Genomic DNA, 23,901 nt, shown 5'->3' on the forward strand with positions numbered 1-23,901 from the left:
AACCCTTCTTATATCTTCATCCCACCACCACGTCTCACCATGCCTACACTTTCCTTTCGTCCATCCACATACTTTATCTGCCGTAGCCAACACACAGTCCCTGTATCTCTCCCAAACATCTCCATCCTTACCACTCTCCCAATTTTCAGCCACCTTCACTTCAAATGCCTTCCTCACCTCTGCATCCTGCAACTTCCATGTCTTTCTCTTTGCCACAAACTTATCCTTCTTCCTCCTCCCCATTTCTTTTGATGTCACATCCATCACAACCATACTATGCTGCAGCATACCAGGTATCGCCTTCACATTCTTCACATACTTCCTATGTTTGGCCCTTACCAATATATAGTCTATCATCGATCTATGTTCCCCTGACCTATAAGTAATCAATCGCGCTGGTTCCCTTGTGAACCAAGTATTCCCCACCACCATGCTATGTGCATCCGCTAACTCCAACACTCTACGCCCTTCCTCATTCCGTATACCATATCCCCATCCCCCATGCACACCTTCATATCCGTCTACATCCGCCCCCACTTGACCATTCAAATCACCCAACAACACCACAAACTCATTCAACCCCGCTTGCCCAATCTCGTCAGAAACATCATATATATATATTATATACATATATATATTATATAAAATATTTAATATAAATAAACATGATATTGACCATGTAGAAATAAGAGAGAGCTGTACAGACACCCCAGTACACTGATCCTGTCTTCACTGCCTTCACCTGGTAACATGGTGGAAAGAAATTATACTTTTAGTAAATATTAATTATTCATTATCACCATCGTGACCATCATCATCGTGATCAATTTAAAGATTATATCTTAAATAGATAAAATGAAAAGTAAAGCTTTATAAAATTGTATGAAATTGTTAAGTAACACATTTTCTTGAGTTGCAAACTTGAGTTGAAAATTGATCCAGATGTTGATATTTCAAGTTAATACTCATTAAAGATAAGATGAAGCTTGTTGAAACACAAAAAAAACTTAACTTGTATGTGTACATTACCAGTAGTGTATATATATATATATATATATATATATATATAATATATATATATACATATACAGTATTATGTGAATTCTACTGAATTGATGGCATTAATCAATTTAAAGTTTGTCTTTTAAATTTTTTGAAATTGTTCAATTTGTTGAAAATAAAATTATCCAAGTTTATTATGAAAATTTAATGAAACAGTTGTTATCCGAATTAATCATGCAGATAAAGCCTTATTTCATTTTTTCATAAGTCGCCTTCATTGCAGGTTTGGTTTATATAATTTCTTTAAACAAAGCAAAGTTTTTTAGCAAAGTTTATTAGTTGGTGTCGTATACTTCATCTTCGTTGTTATCATTCCTTTATTCTTCAATGTTATTGAAGTTAGTATTGAGGCGTCAAGTTGATAATGATGTTATCATTCTATTTTGGATGTTTATTTGGGGTTTATTGATATATATATAAAGACAGCTTTTGCAATTTTTAGATGTAGAGTGTTGTTGTTTTAATGAATTATTTTGTGTTGTTTTCAAGAATTTAGCGGGTTATTGGATTGCAAGTGAGATTTGATGGAACCTCTTTGTGTGTGTATGCATTGTGAGACGTCTTGATGATGAAGTGTATATAGTATATTAGTGTTACGACCACTTCACTATCAAGACGTCTCACATAGCATAACAAATGTTATAGCGGTTCAGTAGATATTTTGTGTGAGAACCACTGGATCGATTTTGACTAATAATATGGATTTAAAATCCCAATCTTCCAAGTCTAACTTTGAACTCCTGCATTGTAGAAGCCGTTACAGTTTTTTCGTCCGCCTATTCCAATGTTCAATAACTCTCGAACTGAAAAACCTTCCTTTTATTGTTCCTACCCTTTCTTTGAAAAGCTTGTACTGGTGCCCTCTAGTGTTTCTATTTTCTGTAAAATAAAAAATAGAGATGAATCTATCTCATCTTTACCGGTTGTGATTTTGAACGCCCGAATAAGATCTCCTCTAGTCCTACGTTTATCCAAAATTGTCAGTCCACATCTCTTCAATCTTTCCTCATATGTAAGTCTTTCACAATTTATCAAATGCCTCGGTTATGTCCAAATATACTACGTCTATGGCTTTACTCCTATCCATGTTGGCATGAACCTTTTCAAAAAACTCCAGCAGAATTGTTAGGCATGATCTTTTGTTTACAAAACCGTGTTGACTTTTACCAATTGTTTTATTTATTGATAAGTGTTTTATGATCCGATTTTTAATTATTTTCTTTAGTACTTTACATACAATGCTTGCTACGCTGACTGTTCTGTAATTGCACAGTTCATGTCATCTACTTTTTTGTATAAAAGTATTTCTAATGCATCCTTCCAGACGGATGGTATCTTTCCAGATGAAAGAGAATTGTTATATATGGTTGTCAAAACCCGACTTATTTCCATTCTGACTTCCTTCAAGAATCTTGGATGAAGCCCATCAATTGAGGCTCTTATCCTCCTTCAAACGTCCAAGTTCAAATGTTCAAAAACAAATAAAGTGAACAACAATTCTTTAACCTTGGACTCAATTGTCATTACATGAGGAAACCTAAAAATTTTCAATAAGAAATTGAAATTGAAAAATTAATGGACGACTTAATCAAATTCAACTGACAATAAAGACGTTCAGCGGCTTTGTGCTGTGAGCGCATGAAAGGGCGTCACACGTATGATTGCATTGCTGTTAGGTTAAATGCTGTACATACGGCGTATCGTATTAACCACAAAGTACTGATGACAGTAACTGACAATGGTTCAAACTTTGTTAAAACATTTAAAGAGTTTGCAAATGATGGTAGTGTAGTTAGTGATGATGATGATAACAATGTTGCTTTTGTTGATGTCGATGCATTGCTAAGTGAACCAGAGCATGATGAGGACAGTGACTTATATTTACCCCCTCATCAGCGTTGTGCTGCTCACACATTGAATTTGATTGCTAGTCATGATATAGAAAGTGCAAATAGTGATGCTGTTTACAAAAAACTCTCTCGGTCAACAATGGTCAAGTGTTCTGCATTGTGGAACAAGACTTCACGTAGCACACAATTTACAGATATTGTGCGTGATTAGTTTCACACTTCCTTCATTGTGCCTAATGCTACACGTTGGAACTCGTACTTTAATGCAGTTGACAAAGTGAGACAGGTCCTTGAAAAACAATCTGAGGACAATATTGCTGAAGTTTTTGTAGCTCTTGAGGTCCCACAATTTCGTCCCAATGACATCCTTTTTTTGAAAGAGTATTGTTGTGTTATGCAACCACTGGCAGCTGCATTGGACATACTCCAAGCAGAAACGAAGTGTTTTATTGGGTTTTTGTTGCCAACGTTAATGTCATTGCGTACAAAGTTACTAACAGTAAAACCAACTTTGAAGATGGCAGCGCCTTTGCTTACTGCTGTTTTATCCGGCCTTGATAAGCGATTTCAAGGTTATGATGAACGTCATGATTTGATCATAGCTAGTGTCAAACATTCGGTAGAATTCATAGAATATTGTAAAAATATATATATATATTCAGCGTTTGTTTAGACTTATGTTTGACAGTTCGAAAACCAGTTCTGCCACAAAGAGTCTATGTTGGGCGACACATGATTCGCCAGGTATAACTTTGACGTTTTTGAACAGCCTTCGGTGTTGTTGCTTGACAGCAAAGAAATCAATTTGCGTGGCTGATGGTCCACTTTTGTATGTTATGAGATGTTCCAACCTCTTTCTAAAATATGTGTTCAGTAAACAAGACCCGTTACTTTCAGCAAACTCAAGGATGCGGTTGCCATCTTCATTACGTTTTCCATAGCCAAAACCGCCGTGTACGTTGTCAAAACCATCTGTTTTCTCTACAACGTGGCCATTGAGATCGCCTCCAATCAGGATTGTTTCAGATTTTGGTATTGTTGAGATGGTGTCAGAGAATGCAGCCCAGAAGTCATTTTTCATCTCTTCTGATTCGCCTGTCTGTGGTGCGTATGCAGAAAAAATAATCATTGTTTGCTTTTCTATGCGAAGCTTGATCCACATGAGACGTGAATTAATCCTTTTAATATCCAGTACTTCTTGGGCTAGTGGTTCTCTGACAAAAATTCCAACACCATTTTTGGCCGTCTTTTGACCATTCCAGAATAGTTTATATTTTTCTTTGTCTGAGTTGACATGACAGAAACCATTCGATTTCCATCGGGTTTCCTGAAGGCAGCAGATGTCAATCCTTCTACGCTCAAGCATTTCTGCGATTTCCATACTGCGGCCAGTCGGTGATCCAACATTGAGCGTTCCAGGTCTAAGTACCATAGAAAGGCCATTTTTGAAGAAATTATATATGAATGGAATAAGAGGTGTAGCCTACTCGTGGTGTGAAAGCTATCTTAGGGATAGAAAGCAATATGTTGAAAAAATACATTGAAACAATTTTGAACGGTTTGGCCGCATTTGAATTTCTCTATATTTTTCTCTTATTTTGGTGATTTGTTCGATGTTATATTGTTAATTTTGGTATTAATTTATAGTTAAAATTAGGGGAAGTATTAATATATTTTTATTTTTAGGATTAATATTAAAATTAATTAAATATTTCGAAAATTAATTAAATCGTTTAAACTGTATTGGTGATATATACGTTTGTTATTTTCTGTTGTGAGTTCGTACGATTCCAAAGGTTGTTTTGTATAGCTATTTGTTATCTAGAATTTTACAATGGCGAGTAAATGTACAAAGTGCGTAAAAGTTACTAAAGACGGTGTGCAATGTGTACAATGTTTTCAATGTGAAAATATTTTTCATGCAAAATGTGTTGGAGTAAATGATGAGGTTGTTGAGGTTGTTGTTGAATTTCAAATGGTACTGTGATATTTGTTTGAAGACGGTATCCAACATAAGATTATTGACAAAGACAGTAAATGATAATAACAATGAAATCAAGTTGAAGGTGGATCAAATTAATGCTGCGAATATTTCGTTCAAACATGAACTGGACATAATCAAAAATATGATTAAAGATAATGATTCAAAATTAGAAAAGCTTGATGAACCAGGTTCCAAGTTAAGTGTTGAAATTGATCATTTTAAAAGTGAATTGCAAAAAACATGGGCAAGTGTTGTTGGCCAGGAGGTTAAAAAAGGTATGCAAAGCATTAATGTTGAAGTAAAAACAGTACAAAAAACATTAGATAAGGCACAGGAAATAAAAGAGAGAGAAAAAAACATTATGATGTTTAATGTAACTGAAGGAGATAATGACAGAGATCGAGTCAAGGAAATAATCAAGAAACTGTCGAGTGATATCAAAGATTCTGATATGAAAAGAATAATAAGACTAGATAAAAGGGTTGAATCAACAAATAGGCCAATTTTGATAGTGATGAATAACATTTCAGCTAAAGAGTTGGTGATGAAGAGTTCATACAAACTTAGTAAATGTCTGAAGAACTTAGTAAGGTATGGATTGCCAATGATCTGACTGCTGAACAGAGGAGTGAATTGAAAAGTTTGATTGCTAATGCAAAGTCAAGAGAAGCTGCATGTACGGGAGGTTTTTTATACAGGGTCAGAGGACCTGTGGGAAAGTGGCGGATCGTGAGTTTCAAAAAGTCATAAAAGGTAAAGGTAAAAGTCATAAGAAAAACAATGGTTGTAAAATGCTTAACAATGTTAAAAAAGGACTAGGGCTTTTGAATATTAGGTCAATTTTGTCGAAATATGATAAAGTGTATGAGGTAATTTGCGATGGTTTGGATATCTTAGTTTTGACTGAAACATGGCATGGGTCCAGTAATGAAATTGCTGTTAGGCGGGCAATGCCACCAGGTTATAATTTTGTGGATTTTGTCAGACCTCATGATCCATTTCATGGTGGATTAATAATTTACTTTAAAAAATGTTTTAATTTTAAACTCATCAGATTACCTGTGTTAAAAACTTTTAAGGCATTAGCCATTAAATTAAAAATGAATGGAACTCATATTGTTTTATTGGCTGTTTATAGACCAGGATCGGCTTTAATTTCATCTCTATTCTTTCAGGAGCTTGTTGCTGTTTTAGAGATAATATCCTTGCTTAGTAACAATGTTGTCTTAGCTGGTGATTTTAATGTGCATGTAGAGAAACACATGGATCCTCACAGTGTGTCATTATGTGAGATTTTTGGTAATTTTAATCTTGTTAATAGAATAAATGAACCAACGCATGAATTAGGAGGTGTGTTAGACCTGATTATTACTTCTATGTCTTTTCCAGTTTTCGATATTCGAGTTCTGCCTCCGGGAGTTTTCTCTGATCATGGTTTGGTTCAGGCATGTTTATCAATTGATCAAGTTATAAGAATGAAAAAAAAGGATGGTTCGACCTTGGAAAAACATAAGTCACGATCGTTTTATTTCTTTGGTTCTTGATTCTCCTTTAAATAGATTATGCCAGGGTGGAAATACTGATGATTTATGGAATTTATTTGAAAGCGAAATGACGAAAATCACTGAAATAGTTGCACCTTATCGTATGGTTGAGGTTAGAGGTGATCCGATGGCACCTTGGTTTGATTCTGAATGTAGACGGTCGAAGGCTTATTGTAGAAAAATGGAAAAACGATATAGAAAAACGTTGAAGGAAGAAGATAAAAAAAAACTGGGTAATGGCCATGAAAGCAAAAAGTTTCATATACACTCAAAAGAAAAATCTATATTGGAAGGAGCTCGTTAAGGATAATCAAAATAATCCAAAAAAAATTTGGAGTATTATTAATAAATTGCTGTGTAAGGAAATTGGTAGTAGCAGTTTAAAAGATGCCACTGACCATAAAGCTCAAAAATTTTTAACGTTTTTCAATAATAAAATAGATAAAGTTCGAGAATTGACGAAGACTGCAGATAATCCAAACTTCAATCAGTCAGAGTTCAAAGTTGAAAATGTGTTCTCTACTTTTCCAGTATGCACTGAAGATGATGTTAAAAGAATAGTTCTAAGTTCTCCATCAAAATCATGTTCGTTGGATATTTTGCCTACGCACATTTTTCAGAAACATATAAATTTGTTTACTAGGTTTTTAACCAGTTTTATTAACCTTTGTTTCAAACAAGGCAACTTTCCAAACAGACTTAAACATGCGATTGTTACACCGCTGTTAAAAAGACCAGGCATGGACATTAATGATTTAAACAACTATAGACCAGTGTCCAATCTTTCGTTTATTTCAAAGGTGATTGAGAGAATTGTTGCCAAGGAGCTGTTGACGCACATACGCCGGAACAATTTATTGCCTGTGTTTCAGTCAGGGTATAGACAACATCATTCAACGGAAACGGCTTTGTTGCAGGTTTTATCGGTTTTGTTGGAAAACATCGATGTTGGAAATTCCTCCCTGCTGGTATTTTTAGATATGAGCGCAGCTTTTGACTGCGTTGATCACGATATCCTCTTAAGACGACTGGCGATCTGTTTTGGTTTATCAGGTACAGTGGAATTATGGTTTCGGTCTTATTTGTTACAACGAACGCAACAGGTGTTATTTATGGATGATTTATCGGCAATTCATTTGGTTTCAACTGGTGTGCCACAGGACTCGGTGTTAGGACCAATATTATTTTTGTTATATACGGCTGAGATTTTTAATATACTGGATTTTCATGGATTTATGGGTCACGCTTTTGCAGACGATATTCAGATAACAGTAAATGGACCCCAGAAAGATTCCAATCTATAGTTGATAACTTTGTCCAGTGTTTATCGGATATTAATGAGTGGATGGCAACAAATCGATTGAGGCTAAATCGGAGCAAGACTCAACTGTTGCCAGTTGGTACATGGCAGCAGCTTTCTAAGATGAGTATAGATTCTGTTTTGATTGACGATTTGAATATACAATTTTGTTCCACAGCAACAAGTCTAGGTTGGATATTAGATTCCAGATTGACAATGGTTGAACATATAAAATTTTTATCCAGAGTATGTACTGTTCAATTACGAAAATTGAATTTGATAAGAAGATCAATAGATAAAAAAACGGCTGAATGTTTGGTTCATGCATTCATTCACTCGAGACTCGATTACTGTAATAGTTTGTATTATGGATTGCCGGAGAAGTCAATTGATATGATTCAGTCTATTCATAATCGTGCAGCAAAAGTCGTGGTTGGTGGGGCAAAGTTTGATCATGTAACTCCTATATTTAAAGAACTGCACTGGTTGACAATTGAAAAAAGGGTGATTTTTAAAATATCTATGATCATGTTCAGATGTTTGAATGGATGCGCACCAAAATACCTCGTTGACAAATGTTTGCCACGAGTGGTTTCTACACGAACAATTCGACTTCGGTGTGATGAATTGAATTACATGATGGTTCCGCCTACCCGTTTGAAGATTGGAACAAGAAATTTTTCAGTTTGTGAACCAGCTGTGTGGAATAGCCTTCCTTTTTATTTAAGAAATCATGAATTAAATTTAATTGTGTTTAAGAAATTATTGAAAACTTACCCGTTTTTGTTGTAACAAACAATTTATGTTTATGATTTATTGAATTTATTTATAGATTTTATAGATGCGGTCATTCATGAATTTATTGCATTATTTATGATGGCGTCTTTGAGATAATAATTTAATTGGCGCTGTATAAATGTCCTGATGATGATGATGACGATGTTGCACTAGAAGGATTTAAATCAGAATGTCTAAACATCAACAGTGGAGTTCAGCAGGGCTCTATTCTCGGGCCTCTTTTGTTTGTCTTGTTCATTAATGACATTGTCAACGTGACTGATTCGGCAAATATTTTACTATATGCGGACGATACTAACATATCTTTTACTTCAAGGGATTTTAAACTGGAAAGTGATCGCATAAACCAAGAATTGCAAAAATTCGTAGATTGGTTTATTCTCAATAAATTAGTTGTTAATTTTACAAAATGTTCATATGTATTATTCGGCCCCTGAATAATTACTAACACAATAGGCAACCTTGATATAAGAATTAACAGTCTGGCATTACCCAGATCATACTCTACAAAATTTTTAGTGTTAATAAATGATGATCTTTCATGGGAACCACATATAAGATCAATTTCAACTAAGATCAATAAAATACTAGGCATATTATATAAAACCAAATCAAAAATAAACTATAACATAATGATTGAACTTTACTATACCCTAATATATCCACATTTAATTTATTGTAATCTTTTATGGGGCGGAAGTCCGGAAAGCGGTTTATAAGACTAATATTCCACCGCGTACTCATATAACCAATGCTTACTATTCGACACCCAACATTTTACCCATTAAAGAATTGCACATTTATTTCACATCAATTTTTGTATTTAAATTTTTACGTCAACAGTTGCCTAATTATTTTGCCAATTTTTTCACTTTTAGCAATGACATTCAAAGGAAATTTACTAGACACACTTCCCTTTTCTATTCTCATACTGTGAGATTAAAAGCTTTTCACTCAAGCATCAAGCTTAATGGTCCAAGGGTATGGGATACTGTATTGCCACATGAATTAAAACAATCAACTCATTACACTTATTTAAAAACAAGCTAAATACTTTTTTAGTTAAAAAACACTTATTTTAAATAGTTTTACACTATTTTACATCTTATTTAATTTTGATGTTCTTAGTAAGCAAATTTTTCAGTTTTAGTTGTGACTATACTGTCACCTTTAGGTACTATATGAAACATGACAGTATTCGTAGAATGGTGTACGTGTGAGCATGTGTTTGTGTGTATGTATTTAATTGACATTTCTGTTACATTTATAGTAAGAATTTGTGTGTATGTAATATATGTATATATTTGACATTTCTGTTACATTGATAGTAAGAATTTGTGTGTATATGTATTTATTTGACATTTCTGTTACATTTATAGTAAGAATTTGTGTGTATGTATTTATTTGACATTTCTGTTACATTTATAGTAAGAATTTGTGTGTATGTATTTATTTGACATTTCTGTTACATTTACAGTTGGAATTCTTAGTTAAGGGTGGCCTATCCACAAGTTTATCTTTTTTGGTTATCCTTTAAATAAATAAAAAAAAATTAGTTAACTTCCAATTTAACTTTTCGGTTTTTCTAACGTTTGATCATAAATCATTTTCAAGTTTCTATAGTTCAAAACAAAAGAACTAAAAAAACTTGAAAATGGTTTACGATCAACCGTTAGAAAAATCGAAAAATTAAATTGGAAATTAACTAACGCCGAAAATGCTGTGATTTTTACTAAATTTTATTTCTCACAGTCTTAATCTAATAAATATATATATATATATATATTTATGTATTTATGTATATATATATATATATATTTTTGTTTCCGGCATAAACATTGTTGTTTCCGGCATCATGGCGTGTAAACAGAATTTAACGATTAACGAAGTTTTGTGCTATTTATTTAATAATTACGAGTTTTTGAACAACGATATATTTATTAACAATATGTCCGACTTCTATAGCTCGGAAGAAATCTCGGCTGCCCTCAAACAGATCAAACACGACGTCAATCTCCTAAAGATTGATGTTAATTTCGATACACCACGTGGTCCTAAAAAGAAAGACAAAAAAGACAAACTACGCGAGACCATTCGCTATTTAGGGCTAGTCCGCAAAAAAAATTATCAACAGAGCTTCCTACATACGTTAGCTCTAACTTACGGGTACCTAATAACGACTCTATTCTTAAATTTAACTTCAATGAAATGAAAAACGACATATGCAATATGCTGCACAATCAGCAACTCTATCTATGCAGCATGCTGAACGCAGCCCCTCGAGTTCATAAAAGTGAACTTAATACCAATAACACCGACGTAAACAATGTTAAAAGCTACTCGGTAGCAGCAGGACAAAAACACGCCTCGTACAGCTCGGATGCATCATCTCCCAAGATCGTTCATCCAGCTTCGTCCGTAATCAACACACCACCATCTGATGAAACCTCGAAGCAGGGAACCCAATCGCTGGTGGATCTCAACGTTGAAGCTGCTCCTGCTCATTCTTCACTTTCAACTCCTAACAATAACATCAATAAAAACAACTCTAATTCCAGTGGCCACGAAGGCTCTTGGAGCACTGTTACTTCAAAAAAAAAGAGAAAATACACTCCAATTACTGTAGGTTCCAAACAACCTGGGTCTTTCAAATTATCTGCAGCTCCTTTGCCTCCCAAAAAAATTGTTTTTGGGGTAGGTAAATTGAAAAGCTGCGTCAAAGAAGAGATCCTTGAACATCTGGAAACTATTGGACTGACCGCTGCAGAATGCGTACCAGTCTTTAAATTCTCTCCCACTCGTCCTCAACCTTCAACCAGTGATCCATCAACAAAATTCCGCATAACTATTTTTAAACATCAGGAAATGATTTTTACCAATCCTGAAAATTGGCTTATCGGCGTGGAAATTCACCCCTGGTTGTTTCATGCTCGACCACAGCATTTGATAAAACCCACTACAACTTCACTACCAAATTATTATCCTGTCGACCTACCAAATGTTAATACACCATCGCTGGTCAACTCACATCAGCATGTAGAAAACACAGTTGAGGTAGCTTCCATTTTAACTTCTTTGGAAGAATCCACTCAGGTCTGACAGAATAGGTGGTGGAGTCGGAATCTTCATCAGATCAGGCATTGAATTTTCTATGATAAACAATTTGCTTCTGAACGACACCGTTATTGACCTTCTTGGTGTCAATTTAAAATTAAACAACACACACGTAAATATTTTAGCAGTATATAGACCCCCCAACACTGACCCTAATATCTTAATCCAAAAGCTCGAACTTATTTTACCCACATTCAAGCCACACATAAAGAGCTATTTAATTGGCGACTTTAACCTTGACCTCAATAAACTCAACAGTGAAAACGTCGTTGCTGACTTCTCTAACCTACTATCATCATACAACTTCTTACCTCTTATAACCTCCTCTACTCGCATCTCAACTTCTTCTTGCTCACTCATCGACAATATCTTTACTAACAATCTAACTTCTCACTTATCTGGAATAATTCTGTCTGACATATCTGACCATTTCCCTATATTCGCCATCGCTTCCAAATCAGAAATCTCAAACCATGCCCCTATAAAGCACTTCAGAAACCTAACTGAAGAATCTATAAACAACATCAACAATTTCTTATCGAACTACAACTGGAATTCTTTGACTTCTCTAAAAAATGTCAACGACTGCTGCTCTGTTTTGAATACTATCTTAATTCACTCTCTAGACACTTTTGCCCCCCTCCGTACTGTCAAAAACAAAAAGAAAAAATGCTGGATCAATGACAACATTCTAAGTCTTGCAAAAAAGAAAAACAAACTATACATCATAAGCCTTAAATATCCAACCACCCGCAACATTGCCACCTACAAAAGCTTCAGAAACATGTTCACATCTATTAAACGAAAAACAGAACGAGACTACTTCTCTAACAAACTTGAAGACGCACATAACAATGTTGGACAAAAATGGAACACTATCAAAGAAATTCTAAACAAGCAACCTCCTAACTCATCAATCACCAAACTAACTATCAACAACCAAGCAATTGAAAATAAACAAGAAATATGTGACCTTCTCAACACCCACTTTGCAAACATCGCTAGTCAACTACTCTCAAACCAACCTCCCAGCTATGATAATCCTACAGATTTTATGAGCCCATCCACACCCCATTCCATTTGTCTATATCCTGTTACTGAACAAGAAATATTAACTACTGTTAATATCTTGAAAAACAAAAAGAGCTATGCAGACGATGGACTCAACATGTTCCTTATCAAAAGCATAATTTTCTCTATCATATCACCACTTAATCATATCTTCAACTTATCACTAAGCACTGGAATCTTTCCTGACTCATTTAAAATAGCCAAAATCATACCAGTATTCAAGAAAGGAAACAAAGATGACATTAACAACTACAGACCCATCTCCATTCTTTCCCCGCTGTCAAAAATTCTTGAAAAACTTTTCTTTAAAAGACTCTCTAATTTTTTCTGCTCCAACAATACTATCTGCAATAACCAATACGGATTCAGACCCAACCACTCAACTGAGCTTGCTATTCTTGACTTCACTCAGCACATACTAAATGAAATGAATAACAAAAATCTTTCTATTGGCATTTTCCTGGACTTATCCAAAGCCTTCGATGTCATCGATCACAAAATACTCCTATCCAAACTACATCATTACGGAGTAAGAGGCACAGCTCACAACTGGATGAGAAGCTATCTTTCATCACGGACACAATATGTTTCCATGGACAACATCAATTCAAAGCACGCTCTTATTCATCACGGGGTGCCACAAGGATCCATACTAGGACCCCTTCTATTTTCTATCTACATAAATGACCTCTGCAATGTTTCGCCCTCAACCAAATGCGTACTGTTCGCAGACGACACCAACCTTCTTTTTACTTCCAACAACCTACCAGATTGCTCTGAACATACCAATCTTGAACTCCAAAAATACTCTAACTGGTTATCCAATAACAAACTAATCATAAATTATTCGAAATGTGCATACATTATTTTTGGCCCAAAAATACTCACCAACCAAGCTCCTAACCTAAACCTATTAGTTAATGGTGTTCCTATAAGCCGCACCCTGTCTACCAAATTTCTTGGAATCACCATCACAGAAAATCTTTCATGGAATTCTCACCTACAAACTACCTCAGACAAAATCAACAAACTCACAGGCATCTTCTACAAAATCAAATATAAACTCTCTCTTTCTGCTCTTCGCACGCTTTATTACACATTCATTTACCCTTATCTAACCTACTGCATCACACTATGGAGAAATAGTCCAAAAAGCCACCTGAATAACCTAAAACTTTCCCAAAAAAGATCAATACGTTCAATTTTTAACCTCAAACCCGATTCTCATACTAAACCCTTCTTCCTAGCAAAAAAAATTTTACCAGTTAACTTCATCTGTCTTTACTACTCTGCTTTATTCGTTTTTAAATTTATCAACAATCTTCTCCCACCTCACTTTATCAACTTCTACACATTAAGTAACTCCGTTCAATCTACAACCACTAGACTCACCTCTCTCTTCTATATCTACAAAACTCGCCTCAAATTAATCCAGACAAGCATAAAAATAACAGGTCCTAAAATTTGGACAGAACTTGTACCTCCCCATCTAAGAGCCATCATAAACCTTTCAACATCATAAACCAACACGAACATTTACTTATTTATCTTCAATTATCTTTCTGCTTCAGTTATTTTCCTTATTTTATTTCATTAACTATTCATGTATCTACCTGCGGTGGCCACCACAAGACAAACAGTCTTATTCGGTCTCCGCATATTCAACTTCATAACTTTTATTCACTTATTTGATATGTTGTTGATTATGAATAAAACTTTGAAAATGAAATGAAATGAAAATGAAAATATATATATCAATGTATTTATTTATATTTATATATATTCTTCAAAAAATTAATTAAGAAAGAATTTATAATGACGATAATAATAATAATAAATACATCTATATACACATACATTTAACACATCATACTTTATAATCAACCAATTTGTGTACAAATATTATTATAAAAACATTGAAGTAATTAAAGAGTGCAATCAAAGTCATGGCAACCACCATTCATCCAATACATGACATACCCATAAGAAGTAGGTGAACATCAAGGCAAATATGGCGATACCTTCATTATCGTAACTTCCAGCTACAGATCGACTGATGTACCCAGGCACTGCAGTAGTTAAATAGCATGCAAATAAGTTATGCATAAATTTGGCTGGCGAACAAATAAGTTGTGCATACATTTGGGTGGCGTATAAATAGATGGAGGTTTATTATAGGATTATTTATTCATAATCATTATTTATATATAAATAAGTAATGCATTTTGGATGATGTATAAATATGTTATGGATACACAATGTTATGGAACAAAGTGATATATAAGGCCTCAAATATAAAGTTTTCAATAAAATGAATGATGAAACGTGACTGACCAACTAACTGATAATGTTTTAAATATGAATTTCTTATATAAAAATAAACTGTTCAACAGAAAAAATGGTATGCTGTTTTATCTGACAGCATTGTTGTTCTTATGTAAAGTACTTGGGTTTTGTACACTACCCAAAAAACCGTACTAACATTTACTAAAAACAAATTCTTTGCCTTAAACTATATTCACCAAGAAATGTGATGATCTATCTCATTCATCCATCTATATTATTTTGCAGACATAATTAATTTTAAATAAATGAAAAAATATACAAATATATGCACACAAACAAAAATTTAATCAGATGCACAAAAATAGCCATCAAAAAAATAACTATATAACATAGAAATATAACAAGCAATAAGAACAGCAACTGACCAATGGCAATGAAGCAAGCAGCAAAAAGACCAGCCCCCGAGTTCCATACCTCTTTTGTCAAGAAGTACGTTGCCATTGCTGTTAGACCACTGTTAGGTTACAATATAAACCATGGTACAAGTTATCATCAACATAACAAATAAATAACATAAGGCACTGTTTCTAAATTTATCCAACTGAAAAATAAGCCATCAAATTCATTGAACAATTTAGCCTGAGGCTGAATCACTGATTTTTAAAATATTATGCAAGAAATAAAACAATTATTAATAAAAAGATATTATATTAAAATTATACAAATCATTATAAAATGCATTATTATAAAATCTGGCATCAAACAAATTTTACAAAAAAAATGGTGACAAAAACTAATATGAGGTAAATGTTTGTAACTAGCTGTAAATATTGTCCAAAGATAATACTGATTATCATTAAAACTGAATTTATTTACAAACCAACAAAAAAAAGTAACATTCCACACATTAAAAAATCAGTGAATAAAATAATAAACAATCAATAATAATAATAACAACGATGACAACAATGAAAACAATGGAAAGGTTGTGTGGATATTGTTGCACCTGAAGATCGGTGCCAGGAAGACACAGATGTCCCTGATGTGTACTGGAATGTGCAGGGCGTGCAGGACCCAATGAATGGCTCCAGATGTTATCATCAGACCTGGGTACACCTGACGTATGTATCATGAGTTGTGATACTTTTCAATGAAGCACATGAATAAATAAGCCAAGTTTTACCCATAATTTTCATTGGCTACCATGAGCATGATTTTACTAATGCTTTTTATAAAAGGTAGCTGTAAAAATTATTTGTAACTCAAATAATTTATCAAGACCTTTCTTTAGATACGAAATATTCTTTCAAACAACAAAAAATTATCTTTCTACAAAAATCAAAAGTGAAATGTACCATATGGCTTACAAGGACTTTTATTAATTGTAATTTAGCAATTGTACAACAATGAAAAACATCTCAAATTCTCATACACAACACAAATTAAATTAATGAATCTATATAACTCATTTTAATTGATGCAAGAAATAAAAGTTCAAATAAAAATTTCTAGCTGTCAAAAAAAATGTCAAAATAAGAACCATAATCAGCAACAAAATAATTTAACAATGCAGACCAAATTAGTAAAAACAAAAAATCATCAAGTTCCATTATGGAAAAAAGATGGATGACAGCAGGGAAAAAGAAACAAAAAAATAAAAAACATTAAAACTAACTGTTCCTCCAACAATTCTTCCAAGAGGATACCAAGCTCGTTCATCAAACCAATTGAGAAAGTTGTAGAAACCATGCTTGACCATGTAGTGGGTAGCTCTGTAGTTGAACCTTTCATGAGGTTTAAATAACTCTCTCTATAACATCCTCATTTAAAAATGAAAAAAAAAATCTGCAAGTCAAGCCTACTAGTCAAAAAATAAGAGTACATTTATATGTATAATAGTCAAGACAGTCCAGATGACATGAGTGTCATGACCCATGTTTAAAGTTATTTTTGTTCTTTATCATGCAGATTTGACATGCATAGAACTGCTTACATACCATTGTATCCTGTATTTAAACCTTCGTGGCACAAAGATAGTACCAGCCACACCATAAAATGTACTTGTACATAAACATTATGTATGCACGTGCAAGCCCCACATCATACGAGCATAACGTATGATAATTTTTGAGTTTCAAACCGATAGTATTTGAACCAGGTTATCGTGTAATTGCACGAGACATGGCACTTCTACCGACTGAGCTAACTCGCCGACCAAAGTGCTGGAGTGATATGATGTGACTGCAGAAGAAAGGAGCCATTGTTGAAATATAATTCATGTATGTTATGTGTCATTTCACATATAGGAAGGACAAAAATTTAATATTGTTAGCATTACAAATATCCCAATAGCCAAACTTCATCACTATCAATTTTTTTAAATATCAAATAAGGTGTAGTTTTTTTTAGTTTTTCAATGTAATCTTATATTTTTGAACTTCTGTCATTTCAACCAAAATCTTTACTTTTACATAACAAAATTTTTTATAACAACTTCTATTTTTAACTCATACCATATGGCTTATTTTTATTAACATCAATTTTTGAGAATGACTTAATATATTACATATTCAATCAACAAATTTAATTATCAATTTTAATCCTGCAACAGGTTTTTGAGTTTTGACTAACTAAACCTAAAGCCAAACTACTTGAACAAGTTGAGTTCATCTTTATTATTTAGATTCTGGGTTAACTATTCATTAACATTAAGATTTTTTTTTAAAATTACAAGTATAAGATTTAGAATTCAATCCAATGCAGTATTAGTCTAAGAAAAATTAATTTATTTATGCTGGTTAGCTAGCATTTGCCTTTTATACTAAATACTAAATACTTTTATACTTATACTAAATACTTCATACAAAAATTACAAACAACACACACATGAATCCAATGATTAGTAAGGCCCACACACATACAATACATAAAGACAGAAGCTAATGATTAACAGAGTGCACTGCACACACATACATGAACACATCAACAGTTTAATTTTTAATAAAAGTAAAAGTAAGACAACTCTTTTATTTAAAATATTTAGATTTTGATTTCTTTTAATGTTTAAGGTTTTATAATTTTATAATATTATTTATTAATATTTTTTAAATAATAAATAAACCAAGTTTACAGGTTAGGACAGGGCAAACTTCAATAGTTTTAATATAAAATTAACTTAAAACGTAATTATCTGCCAATATTTTGAAATCGTTTGAATCTTGAAAGCTTATAAATAATTAGTGAAAACACTTAATTAAATGTTTGCAAGAAATAGAAAAATAACTAACCAAGGATCGAATTCATGAATGATACTTTCAAATCTTATGACGGCGAACAAACGAGAACTAAACCCGGCGAGCCAGGCCAACGTCAACACAATGAAGATGATGAGACTCTTCCAACCGCCTCTGTAGGACAGGGCAGACTTCATGTCACCGTATTTTTTCACGTTTGTCTTCAGGTCCTTCATATTAACCGGCTCTGCCATGTTTATATGAAAGTTAATATAAAATATAAACACGTCAGGGGTAATAACCAAAGAAACAAAAAAATTGAATATGAACAAAAACTAAATCGTAAAACAGGTTATAATATGAAAAAATGTTTCATATATAAAATTTTAGAAATTGTAAAAAATCAATAAAGCCGAATGTTTACCCATTTTCCGTTTTATATAATCACGCCAGACAGGCACACAAAAGTAATGACAACACCTGATTTAGTAATGCCACCCGATTTGGATACCACACGAACCTGGTGCGTTGTCGCTTTTCAAATTCAGCAGCGACCACTTTAAAAAAAGATAGATCAACACTAATTTTAGAACTTGCAGTAGCTAAATTATCAATCAATCAATAAACCAACCATCCAACTAACCAACCAACAACCAATCGATCGATCGATCAACCAATTAGTTGGTAAAGCAGTATTTCCAAAATGTTCAAAAGCACTCCTAGGTGAATTTTGCAAACAGATGGGTTTTGAGATCAGCACTGAATTTTGTAAGTAATGGAAAAATAGTCAGAGAAGGAGATAGAGAGTTTTATAAAAAAAAAAAAGGGCCTTCAATGCTATGGTTTTAGTAACAGGTGGTTGAATATAGCTGGCTACATTATTCTCGCAATTTTTCTATTTTGCCAAAATTTTACCTATTTTGTCACGGATCAGCTGACTAGCATTACTAAGAACTGAGCTGGAAATACCTAAAATAACTGATCTAAGTCACTCACCAAAAATAATTGAATGGGTCTCTAACACGTCCATCACCATTCTGTATTCTCTATCAACTGTACCGACCGGACAGTTTGCAAATTTCTTCAGACCGTAAAGGGTGGGTTTATTGTTTAGTGTCCCGCTTCCAAATGAACCAACAACAGCTTGTAACTGGCAAACAGTGCCCAACATCGTTTTCAAGTCAAGGCTAATGACGAGGTCGTTATATATAGTGAAGCGGAATAAATCTTCAAGTTTAATGTTAAATTGAATGCAAAATGCATGAACCAACGTTGTTTTGCATCCATATATTGACTCCAGAAAAACATCTTACCAATTTGTTCAAATCCTATTGGAAAGAATTCGGTCTGTTCGTAACAATAATCTGTAAGTCGTTCGCAAAAGTATGACATAAATAACTAAATGGTTCTATTACATTAAGTACCTCAGATGTATAGATCAGGAATGTAATAGGAACTAGAACCGAACCTTGTGGCACACCAAACAACATAACATTAACCTGAAAAATTTTACTACCGAATAATACCTGTTGTGATCTACCTACCAGATACGACTCAAACCACACATCCCCAGAGATTCCAAAACTGCAATGTAGTCTTGTGAAAAGTAGCGGAGGGTGGGGCACGTTGAGACATGAGGCTCAGTGAGACAAATCAAATAATTGTTAAGCGGTACATAATTTTTTCTTTAGAGTTAACCTAACATGGATATATATAACATATATATGGATATATATGGATATATCATATATCATGTAACCTAATCTGTACTTTAGTGGGACCGGTAGTTAACAATAAAATTTTCTGCGACGAAAATCGTGAGTTGCGTTTTTTAATTCTAATTTTTGATTTTTTGACAGATTTCTAGACATGTTAATATTTGGTTTGGAATGTAATTGTTCAATTATTTGTAATGATACTGTGATCACTCCTACATGAAAGTTTGACGTTTCAATAAGGAACTAGTTCATATAGAAGCCAAATTTTTATTCCAATTGGTTTTGGAACTACGTTGAATAATTATGTCAACGACTGTGTGGGGTACATAGAGACAACAATGATGGGGCACAGTGAGACGTATGGGGTACCTTGAGACAATAACAAAACTGATGTTAAACATGATTTCTGAATTAATAGAATAATTATTATATGATTATATTATTATTATAATAATTGATTTGCAGACAAAAATGAGAAATAGAATAAGAAAAACCAGCAATGGCATGTTTTCGGAAGAAACCATGCGTCGTGCTGTAGGCGAAGTAATGGATGGTGGTTCTTTACAAAAGGTAGCTCATGTTTATGGCTTGTCATTCCAAACATTGGCCTGCTATGTCACAAAAGTATCAGCTGCGCATCCTGAAGAAATTGTCAAATTTAAACCAAACTATGCGAATATTTACAACTCGGAGAATATTTACAACAGAACAAGAAAAAAGTATGGATGAATATATCTTGACAAGTTAAAAAATAATGTATGAAATTTCAACAAAAGAATGTAAAAGAAATTGCATACGAGATGGCCAAAATTAATGGAATTAGATTTCCAACAACATGGAAAACTGAAGAATGCGCAGGTTTAGAGTGGTTTAGGTTGTTCATGAAGCGGCGTCCATCTCTTAGCATTAAAAGCCCTGAATCATGTAGTCTCTCACGGGCTACATCATTTAACCGACACAACATTGGGCAATTTTATAAAAATTTAGAAAAGATTTTCCTGAAATCACCGCAGTCGGCATATCCTTCTAGGATTTTTAATCTAGATGAAACAGCAACTACAAATGTTCAAAAACGTTGTTCAAAAGTAGTTGGAGCAAAAGGGATGAAACAAGTTAACCAAGCCACAAGGGCCGAAAAAAAGAGTTTAGTAACCACTTGTTGTATAATCTGTGCTAATGGAACATTTCTTCCGCCAGCGATGGTCTTTCCCCGAGTTCGATTTCAAAAGCGTATGCTGAAAAGTAGTCCGGTTAGGACGCTTGGATTGGCAGGCAAAACTGGTTGGATGAGACTGCAGAACTTTTTCTGCCAGTGATGGAGCATTTCATAAAACACTCTTACAGTTTCTTGGAAAATCCTTCGTTGCTCATCTCTGACAACCATGAAAGTCATCTATCTCTTCCAGTTATCGACCTAGCAAAAGTTGGCTGCTAATTTTGTATAATTAATTTAAATTAAATTGATTTTATATGTTTCTGTTTAACCATTGTTTTAATTCTAAAGTTAAATGTAAAGATAAAAGAAAACATTTTTATTGACTTTGGTAATTATATTTCATAGGAACACAGTGTTGTAGTTCTTACAATATCTCTATACACATCTCATCGGGTACAACCATTGGATGTTTCTGTGTACTCTTCATTTTCTAAATTTTACAAGGGTGCTATAAACTCATAGTTAGTGAGAAATCCTGGTGAACCAGCTAGTATTTATGAAGTTGCAGAGTTTGTAGGATACGCCACCGGAAATCTGTAACTCCGTCAAACATAATTTCTGGATTCGCCAAAACTGGAATTTATCCTTTTGACTGTAATATCTTTTCAGATGAAGATTTTTTATCGAGTGTTGTTTCAGATCGTTTGGATCCTGCTTTTAGTAGACCTTGTACATCTAATCATTTGGATCCTGCTCTTGATAAATCTTGTCTTTCTGTTTTTGCACCCCAAGGGAATGTTACAGAAGATGATGCCTGTAGTGAAGATTAGATTATTTGCCAGGATCAGGTGCTGATTCCAATACTGAAGATCATATGTCTGAGGAATCTGATGAATAGGAAGATGCCATTACATCTGATGAAGAGCCGGTAAATGAACCTTCTACAACAGTGACTAAAAGAGGTAAAGGTACTGCAAGTGGAGAAAGAGGAGGTAGAGGCAGATTATGTCGTGGAAGGGACACACTCGGTAGATCCGATTCAGCACAACCAACAGCTGTAGGTCAGTCTGTTGTTAGTTTTAGTACATTTGTGGATAGAACAAGCAGACATTGGATTACCGAACACCGACGTAATCAGGACATAATTCGGCAACAACCCGGCGACACTTTCGATAGACGTAAAAATTCAATAAAAGAAGTGTTTCAATTGTATTTATCTCAAGAGATTCAGTCTTTAGTCATTAGAAAAACAAACAGAGAAGCAGAACGATGCAATGCAAAATGGAACTCTACTTATCCAGATAAACAAAAGCGCTGGAAAGAGTTTGACTGGAACGTTTTGTTTTTTAATATGCTTGACTTAGCTGCCGTTGCTAGTTTTGTGATTTAGATGTGCAACAACCCTGATTCGAATAAATTTTCTAAAGCTATACGTCGTCGCCAGTTTATCATAAGTTTCGGAGAGTCTCTTGTTGAGCCACTAATTAGGAAGCATTTGGACAATTCCGTTCGGCTCAGAAAGTCAATCATGGATGCAATCCAACTTCTAGAGTTGGACCTTGGAGAAAGAAGAATCAAGATACCAACTAAAGAAAAGAGGACACAAGACGTTGTCATCTGTGCCCGCGCGTGTGTGACAGGAAAACTCGTATGTTCTGCGAGCTTGTCCGACACATTTTATAAACATTTCAAAAATACTTTGTGAAAATTGTTCATAATAATCTTGTAAATTGTTTATTACTTAAATATGAAAAAAAGAACATCATTTGCATTTGATTTTTAACAATTTAAAATGACAATATAGTTAAAAAATTTACTTATATGAAATTTGTGGAAGTCTCTCCCTACTAACATCTTTTTTAGTTGATTGTTTGAGAGAATATAATATGCATATTTAGTTATAAAACGCATTTTATCTTTATTAGAAAAAATTGAGCTTGTTACAATTGTTTTACATACAAAAATTGACTGGGGTGCAAATTGCACCCCAAGGTCCGGGAACGTGACCTTTTAGCAAGGACCCATTGAGGGTTAAACTTAAATCTAAGCACTTAGCTTCCTGTTTAGTTTTTCAGTTTTTATAACGGTTGATCGTAAACTATTCTCAAGTTTCTTGAGTTCAAAACTAAAATTTTTATTTATTTTAATCATGATAGAACAAAAAAAGCTTTTTTCGGTATTCCAATACCATATTCGGTGTTCGAATAGATAAGTTGTGTAAAAATCTGGGTACAAGTGGTCAGGCCGAGTGCCATTTGGTAGCACATCACTTGGTTTATACCTTCCACGAGCATTAAAACTCATTCGCTCTTTAAATTAAAACTCCAAGTCAGACATAATTGAAACGAAGCGAAATACCATATTTATCATTCAGGAATCATGTGGTTTTCTTTAGAAATTTTTCATTATTCAAATGATTTTTTGTGATAAATTTTTATAAATGAATGAACTTAATCACGTAATATTTTGTCAAACATTTTAACATAATTTAAAACGAAGAATCACCGACGTCAAAATGTATACTGTTTATAACCTAATTTGATTTTTCAAAACTTAAACTTGAAAGAGGAAAAATTTGAAGACTCATTTATTTAATCAATAAATGTGAACTAATTTATTTTGTGATTTACTTTATTTATATTATTCAATGAATGTGAACTGATTTATTTTTTGGTTTATTATATCCACTGTGCTGGTCATTTTAGTTAATTATTGGAGAGCGCCTTTGAAAAATTAACACTATTATTTTTATTTAGCGCTTTACAAATGTTAATAATATATATAT

At 33.6% G+C, this 23,901-nt stretch overlaps 2 protein-coding genes across 2 annotated transcripts in view; one reads left to right on the top strand and one right to left on the bottom strand.

The window, feature by feature from the left end:
- Positions 1 to 18,439, bottom strand: part of HELRODRAFT_111950 (hypothetical protein) — a gene marked incomplete at its 5' end in the record, with an annotated part of 42,736 nt that extends 24,297 nt beyond the window's left edge. Inside the window, 6 exons of the mRNA XM_009019704.1 lie at positions 677 to 742; positions 14,704 to 14,792; positions 15,435 to 15,523; positions 16,016 to 16,125; positions 16,685 to 16,793; positions 18,297 to 18,439. Coding sequence (XP_009017952.1) covers positions 677 to 742; positions 14,704 to 14,792; positions 15,435 to 15,523; positions 16,016 to 16,125; positions 16,685 to 16,793; positions 18,297 to 18,439 — 606 coding nt within the window. The remainder of the gene's footprint in view (positions 1 to 676; positions 743 to 14,703; positions 14,793 to 15,434; positions 15,524 to 16,015; positions 16,126 to 16,684; positions 16,794 to 18,296) is intronic.
- A 2,321-nt stretch (positions 18,440 to 20,760) lies between these two features.
- On the top strand, positions 20,761 to 23,413 carry HELRODRAFT_173085 (hypothetical protein; the record flags this gene model as incomplete). The annotated part of the gene is made up of 5 exons (XM_009019705.1): positions 20,761 to 21,241; positions 21,786 to 21,913; positions 22,015 to 22,177; positions 22,544 to 22,764; positions 23,273 to 23,413. The coding sequence occupies 5 exons, from the start codon at positions 20,761 to 20,763 to the stop codon at positions 23,411 to 23,413; spliced, it is 1,134 nt and encodes a 377-aa protein (XP_009017953.1).
- Between the last annotated feature and the right edge of the window lie 488 nt (positions 23,414 to 23,901).

Source organism: Helobdella robusta (assembly GCF_000326865.2).
Source record: "Helobdella robusta unplaced genomic scaffold HELROscaffold_25, whole genome shotgun sequence".
NCBI lineage: Eukaryota > Metazoa > Annelida > Clitellata > Rhynchobdellida > Glossiphoniidae > Helobdella > Helobdella robusta.